The sequence below is a fragment of the Lactuca sativa genome, chromosome 7 (assembly GCF_002870075.4).
Source record: "Lactuca sativa cultivar Salinas chromosome 7, Lsat_Salinas_v11, whole genome shotgun sequence".
NCBI lineage: Eukaryota > Viridiplantae > Streptophyta > Magnoliopsida > Asterales > Asteraceae > Lactuca > Lactuca sativa.
The window spans coordinates 183,712,309-183,720,584 of record NC_056629.2 but is presented as its reverse complement, the minus strand read 5'-3'; the positions used below and the strand labels follow the sequence as shown (position 1 = coordinate 183,720,584).

The window sequence follows — 8,276 nt, the reverse complement described above, 5'->3', positions numbered from 1 at the left end:
TTTTCTTGTTTTTCTTGTTTTTTTTTTCGATAACGCTTCAAACAACATAAATGTCATCAATCGACTAAAGCCTATTTTAGATGACGATTTTCCATACCATGTATGTTGCACATATTATTAATATAACCGTGCAAGCCGGGCTATAAGTTTGCGAAAATTTTGGTACAAAATTTAAAGGTTTACTAAATACGATTTATGCTTTAAGTAACGAACGACAAGCAAAATTTTGTTTTTTTCACTGGTGAAATGAACCTTGATTGGGCCCTAATTACGACAATAATTCTAGGTGAATGTTATATTTGTGGGATGCTGCTAATAAGATACCCCTTAGACACCCTATCATCACTTTTATAAAAAGTCAACCTACAATCAACTACTTGTAATCAATTTTTTTGGAAAATAATGCAATTTCAACAAATAAAAGTATTTCAAAAATTAATTAAGGTTGTCTAAATGGTAAAATGAGATGTCTTTTTAGCCAACCCCATATTTGTGTTATGTTTGAAAGTATTTTATAACAAAAATTTACGATAAATGTTTTTAATGAAATACTTGTGGAAAAACACTGATATGTTTCAACCCTCGAATCGGATATTCGGATTGGGTTCTACTCCATGAATTAACCAATTTCTACAAGTTTTTAAGGAAACAACTTTATTATCATGTGTTTACTACCCTACAATTCTTTTAATTTTATAACACTTTGACGGAGGATGAATACTTTACCAACGAACTTCAACCACAAGTAACAAATTAGGCACCTATATGGCACCAAAATTTTTAACTAACGTTTCGCTCAACAAATTCCACAACCTTGACATCTTGGCTTGGTGGAGAGAATGGAACCATAATTCCTGACACCGTTATGGTTTGTAATTTACTAGCTGTCTAACCTTCCACAATAGCTTTAATTTTTTTTCTCTTCATGACAAGGTCATATCGGAACGAAGGTTACGACTCACCTTTCAATCGTGTATTTGCTTGAAGAATTACTTAAAAGACATTGAAAGGATACAAAATTACGTTCAATTTGAACGACCACTTTTACCACCATCAAAAAGTTCGTCCTAGAATAAAAGATTGCACATGGAATATCAACTCCAATGACCGAAGTAGATGATGGTGAATTTGAAGAGTTACCACATTAAAAATATTCGATTATACGAAGACAACCAATTTCAAGACTATAATTGATAATATTCTCGGTTTCGACATTTATGTTTTTATGTAATTCAAAGTCCAAGCTATGATGTTTTATTATTTTCATTTTAAAATCAAATATAATACAAGTATTATTTGGTTGAGGTAAATTTTGAATAAAAGGTTTTCTTTATAGGTTTAATCGAAACCAATTTTTAAAACACAAGTTAATCCACAACCAAAACTTGACTACTTATCCACTTGAAGCCCAAAAAACCAATCAAAACATGTTAAGTTTTAACTAGAACCGATTAAAAACCAATTAGTTTTTAAAAGATTTGTTTCGGTTTTAACCAACTAATGTGCACCTCTAATCCCAACCACAAGAACTTTTGGAATATGGAAATCATAGTAGGTTTTGTATTGCAATGCTCAAGGTATAAATAGTACAATATATTACAAAAGGGGCTACAACTATATACATGGATGCAGAACAACTATTAATTTTACTTTAACACACCCCCTTAATTTGAGTCGGAGGTTCATGTATACTCAAACCATCTTTAAAAGTCCAAAAATAGATACGGAGGTAGTTTATTTGTAAATATATATGCAAAATTGATGAACTGATAGAAGTCTAAACCCTCTGTCGGATTGTAGGATATATCTTTATGAACGTTCTTTCTTCTTGGGCTTTTGGTTTTGACATGGTCCTTGTCTTCGCCGATCGAATTGCATGCTCAGATTCGACCCTTATTTGTAAGTATGATAACTCGCCTGATTGCAATTGACAAATACAAGCCAATAAATAACAATACATAATATGCATTGGGTTGAACCCTACACGATGAAATTCGATCTCACATTAGCAACTAATATTTGATTCAAAAAACAACCTAATTATCTAGGGTTTTCTCAATATCAAGAAAAATTTGTCATCGGGACACATCTTTGTTAGTTCAAAGACGTCAATATGTCATTTTAGTGTGCGGAGGAATATCAAACAAGATATGCAACAAACTCTTGTAAAAACTTCTAATCTAAATCTCACCCTCAAAACAAATCACTACAAAAAAGATATGTTGAACTTTTTGCCATTTAAATATCATCATGCCATCACATTTCATGATCGTTATTACCAAATTTATTTTTTAATACACCAACCTATTTGTTATATTAATCAAGAAAATATTTCTTGAATTCAATTTTAAAGAAGTGGAATTATGGGGATCTTATTCTAATGACTTTGTATGAGAAATCCTCCACCATAAAAAATAAATAAATAAAAAGAAAAGAAAAATAAAAAACTTGGCACATACTCCGGAATAGGATCCACTATCCAGCAATCACAACCGCAAACCCATTACACCCCATCCCAAAAGATTCGGGAAACCAGAAACCTAACCCACCAAACAAAACCCAAATCACGACCCAATTCGATCTCATCCACCTCCCAAATCGGGGGTTTTCTTCGGGTTCTCAGTCGCATCCAGATCCTCTTTCCAATTCCTTCCAACCCCATGGACAAAACGAACCCTAACCCTACATAATCTTCCCGGATCATCCAATCGGACTCTGGGATACACGAACACCGAGAACATTTAAAACATACAAAAACAAACCCGCTGCAAAAAGGTGCGAATCTCTCTTCTTTATTTCTTCATGGTTAATACACCCGTGTTTACCTTTTTTCTTATTTTTGATAACTGATGTCGAGCTATTGCTTTCATCTTACAAAGAATCTGCAACTTTGGGTGTTTGTTTTTGTGGTCTTGTGTGTATTGATGCGATCATCGAGAATTTCGTTAGTTTAGAAAGTACCAATCCTTCATAGGAGTAGCTACGCTTTTGAATTTCGATTTCGATTCATATGGATTTAGATATTTTCAACAACACATACGATAATTCTTCAAAAATAAGTACTATAAATAGAATAATATATAATAGTATCGTGCCTAACTTTGCAAAAACTGAAATCAGGGTCACTCTTGCGTTTGAGAAGTAGTATACTTGTGTTACAAAATCGAAGTATAGCTGAATCTTAGAGGTGGAAATATCTATTTGAAGGGAGCCGAAGAAATTAAGGGTTTGGAACATGGTGTTATTGATTGTTTCTGCTTTGTAATTCTTTGATACTGCAAGATCCTACAACTAACATTGAATTAAGAACAATTGATGTCATCATATAGGATTATTTTTTTGCATTTTTAGTGTGTTTTTCTCTTGTAATCATGCTTGAAAGTCGAATACTTTCTGTTCATTATCCTACCCACCTTGACTTCAGATGCGAAATGACCTCATGGATCATCAATTTCAGTAAAACGCACATGAAACTTTATAAAAAAATACTAAAAATTGAATAGGGTTACATTCATTTCTGGAAAGCTTAGTTTTGGGTTGTTGGCCATGAATTTCAAGAACAGTTTATAATACATATTGCATCTCAATTTTGATTTTCTTGATTCTTGTGTGTATTTTGAGATTAGAGCACCTTTAGTTTTCACATTTTGTGTCCTTTTCTACTACAATTTTTTCTAATTCTTATATATATATATATATATATATATATATATATATATATATATATATATATATATATATATATATATATATATATATTTTTTTTTTTTTCAATCAAATAGGTTTTCATCAAGTTTATACGATGGAAATACAAGCTGAAACACCTGCCAAGAAACCAAAAAGATTAACATCCGTTGTATGGAACCACTTTGAAAGGGTGAGAAAAGCTGATGCATGTTATGCAGTTTGTGTACACTGTCAAAAAAAACTAAGTGGATCAAGCAACAGTGGCACCACTCATTTAAGAAACCATTTAATGCGATGTTTAAAAAGATCCAATTTTGATGTGTCACAAATACTCGCTGCAAAAAGAAAAAGAAAAGATGATACAGTCAGCATTGCAAATGTCAACTATGAAGATGTACAAAGAAAAGAAGACAACCCAATCCCAATTGCATACAAGTTTGACCAAGAACCAAAGATGGAAGAAACAGTCAACCTCGGAAGTGTCAAGTTTGACCAAGAAAGAAGCCGGTTTGACTTAGCCCGTATGATCATGCTCCATGATTACCCCCCTACCATGGTTGAGCATGTTGGATTCAAGATTTTTGTTAAAAATCTTCAACCAATGTTTGAAGTTATGACAACCAGTGTAATCGAATCCGATTGTTTAACAATTTACGCGAAAGAACGACAAAAAGTGTTTGAAATCCTCCGGAATCTCCCCGGGAGAATCAGTGTTTCCGCCGGAATGTGGTGGTCGCCGGAAAACACCGAATACGTAAGCTTAACAGCGAATTACATCGATGATCAATGGAAGCTGCAGAAAAAGATTCTAAATTTTCTAACTTTGGAATCTTCACAAACAGAAGACTCGTTATCTGATTTAATCATAAAATGTTTAATCGATTGGGACGTTGACCGGAAATTATTCTCGTTGACTCTCGATGATTTTTCCTCTTACAACCATATAAAAGAATGGTTTTCCCAAAACCGACCCGTTTTAAAAAACGGGGAATTGTTTGATATCAGATGCTCTTCACATCTTATAAAATCCCTCATGAAAGACACAATGGAATCACTAAAACCCATGACAGAAAAGATCCGTGAAAGCATCCGATACGTGAAAAGCGCGATGTCAATTCAAGAAAAGTTCAACGAATTTGGTCAACAGGCTTCGGTCAACACCTCAAAATCTTTATTTCTTGATAATTCGATACGATGGAATTCAACATATTTTATGTTGGAATCCGCGATTGAACACCGTGGCGCGTTTTATTTACTCCAAGAACACGATCAACACTACACCATGTTTTTATCGGATCAGGAATGGAATTGGGTGGTTTCCGTTACTTCACTTATGAAGCTTCTTGTCGAGGTTACATTCGTCTTTTCACAATCAAACTACCCAACCGCAAACATATACTTCCCGGAGATTTGCGATGTTCATATCCAACTAATCGATTACTGTAAATCCCCAGACGATTTCATCCGTTCACTAGCCGAAAAAATGAAGGGCAAATTCGACAAATATTGGGGGAAATGCGGGTCGGCATTGGCGATTCCGGCGATATTGGACCCAAGGTTTAAGATGAAGCTGGTGGAGTATTATTATAAACAGATTTATGATTCCGATGCTCCGGACCGGATTCGGGAAGTTTCCGAGGGTGTACGGGAGCTTTTTAATGAGTATTCGAGTGAACCGGGTTCCGGTGACACCGAGTCGACTCAGTCAAACGGGTTAGTGGGTACGGGTAATGTGGTGAGGGATCGGTTGAGAGGTTTTGATAAGTTCTTAAATGAGACTGGAAACCAGCAAAGTGGGGTTTCGGATCTTGATAAGTATTTGGAGGAACCAGTGTTTCCACGGAATCATGATTTTAACATCTTGAATTGGTGGAAAGTTCATACTCCAAGGTACCCGATTCTGTCGATGATGGCGAGGGATATACTTGGGATTCCGGTGTCGACTTTGACTCCGGAATTGGCATTCCATAGTGGTGGGAGAGTCGTTGATCATCATTTGAGGACGGTTGATCCCGATATTAGACAAGCTTTGATTTGTGGCCAAGATTGGCTTAAAATGGAACCCGAAGGTATTTAATGAATTAAATCATTTGTTTATTACGCTTTTTGTTAATATATTTGTATTCACAATGTTTTTGTCTTGTGATAGATACCAATACCTCGAGCCTTGCGGTTGTGCCCCTCGCTGTTGAATTGACGTAATTGCCCCTGCATCACCTGTATGGTATGTTTATGGATTTCATATTTCTTTTTATTCCCATTGTTAAGTCATGTATGGGTAAAGTGGCTAATGACCATTTTACCCTTACATTCAAACAAAAAAGTTTTCTCAATATTCATAATTTTTGTGAGAGTAGCAAGAACTTTATTTGAGAAGGGAACGAGCCGAGCCGAGCTCGAGCCTGACTAGGCTCGGGCTCGGCTAGTTTAAATATTTATAGGCTAGAGCTCGAGCTCGGCTTGTTTCGAGCCTTGTGGTACAAAGCTCGAGATCGGCTCGTTAAGGATTGTACGGGCTCGGGCTCGGGCTCGATTTGGGATCGGCTCGTTTACGGTATACTCTAATTTCCTAAAATGGTATTTATTAAATTATTATTTATTTTTAATATATAAAAATAAAAATAATTTTTTTATTATATATATGTAGGCTCGTTTAGACTCGCGAGTCTAAACGAGCCAAGGAACAGAGGCTCGAGCTCGAGCTCGTTTAATAAACAAGCCTATTATTAAGCCCGAGCTCGGCTCGGGCTCGTTTAAAATCGATCTCGAGTCGAGCTTTTAACAATTCGATCTCGAGTAGCTCACGAGTAGCTTGGCTCGTTTGCACCCCTAGGTAAAATGGTCATTTATTGATATTCATACCGTTTTTTTCAGTCATAAAAATGAAATAATCTTTGTTCATACAATACACCATTCAAAATATAACAAAAAGAAACAATCTTTACGTCTTTACTTATTAAGTTCATTAAGTCAAAAAGAAACATTTGAATGTAATATTTGCTAATTTTCTGGTTTGTATTTGTTTGTTTTGATGCAAGGTGGATAGAATTTGATGAGCATATATCACAAGAGGGCAGAATGGTAATTAGGACATTGCATTTGATCATTAACCCAAACCCCAAAAAGAAGGGAATGAATGTAGCTTTTTTTATGGAGACTAAATGCACATTGATAGCGTTTTTTTTTTTTACTTGATTTCGAGTTATAATCTGTCTTAAACTTCTAATTTGATGGATTATTAAGTGATCTCTTTAGGGTTTTTTTTGTGTTTATGTTTATGAAGGTATTAGGTGTTTGATTGTGTACCAAAAAGTGGGTTTTTGATCTTTATAATTTATAGGGTTACAATGATCAAAGTTTGAGATTTGTTTATATATTATTAGTATTATTTTTTTTATTTATTTTAAGTAAACTTAATTTTTTTATTAATTCATTTTGAAACGCAGAATCAAGCTCTTTTTTTAACCTAACCTTAGAAATAAGAAACACCTTTAATTGGTTGCTTTATTTTAGTTTTAAATAGGGTAGAAAACGATTTGTGCTTTTATCGAGTCGGATCTACTCTAGGTTAATATAAGTAGAAATTTAATGAGTTCATGTCAAAAAAAGAAAAAAAAAAATCTCAAATTATATTCTGATGTGTTTAACCTACAAGTAGGGCTGTCAAATCGGACAGTCGTGTTGTGTTTTTTTGTTTGATTCGACACGACAAAGTTTTGTATAACACGAACACGACACGATATCGTGTTTTTTTTCATTAACACGAAAACGAACAAATTAAAACACGACAACACGACACGGCAAAGATAATATTATATAACTATTAGTGTATTTCATTCATACTTAAAAATATATATAACACGACAAAAACACGACAAATACGAAAAATACGACAACCACAGGTTTAATCGTGTCGATTTATGAACACGAACATGACATCGTGTTTTTTAATCTTGACATGAACATGACACGAACACGAATTCGAATTTTTATTTCGTCCCGATTTTGTTTTGTTTCGTATATTTTTGTCGTGTCGTCTCATAAATTGACACCACTAGCTACAAGTTACAAGCATTTATTTTATTTAGGAAAATCTTTAGGAAAATTCTAATATTTTGGTCCAGTTGAGGTAAAAGTCATAAATTTTATTTTGTTTGCAAAAAAATCTAAATTACCGGATAAAAAATTCAAAATCAACCTTTTTTTTTTACCGACAAACTATTTTTTACTTGTAGAAAAGTCTCATTATTTGGATCAGTTTGTAAAAAAATCCCAATTTTTTATTTATTTCAACAATTTTACCCTTTCACAAAAAATGTGGAAAGTTCTTGGTTGAAATTATGAATATGAATAAACGTTATTAACCTGCATAAAACAAAAGATCAAAGTCTTATATAATCAATTATTTGCCACAAATCAATGACGTTAGCATCATTTTGAACTCATCATCGTCATAGAATTTATTTCCACACAAATTTATGTTACAAGTATTATAAGATATTCAAATTATGTGTTGAACACCTTATTACAATCTACTTAAAAGTGGGTTAAAGGAAAATTCGCTATAATGTTTATATAAGTAATTGTTG

At 33.7% G+C, this 8,276-nt stretch overlaps 1 protein-coding gene across 2 annotated transcripts; it reads left to right on the top strand.

Moving 5' to 3' along the window:
• The first annotated feature begins 2,496 nt into the window (after window positions 1-2,496).
• LOC111914005 (zinc finger BED domain-containing protein RICESLEEPER 1) lies at window positions 2,497-7,043 on the top strand. 2 transcript variants are annotated; one of them, XM_023909755.3, is made up of 5 exons: window positions 2,497-2,775; window positions 3,121-3,226; window positions 3,783-5,756; window positions 5,837-5,911; window positions 6,726-7,043. In XM_023909755.3, the coding sequence occupies exons 3-4, from the start codon at window positions 3,803-3,805 to the stop codon at window positions 5,887-5,889; spliced, it is 2,007 nt and encodes a 668-aa protein (XP_023765523.1). In that variant the 5' UTR covers window positions 2,497-2,775; window positions 3,121-3,226; window positions 3,783-3,802; the 3' UTR covers window positions 5,890-5,911; window positions 6,726-7,043. The 2 variants fall into 2 exon arrangements, with proteins under 2 accessions (XP_023765523.1, XP_023765516.1); XM_023909748.3 differs by lacking the exon at window positions 3,121-3,226.
• Window positions 7,044-8,276: the final 1,233 nt, after the last annotated feature.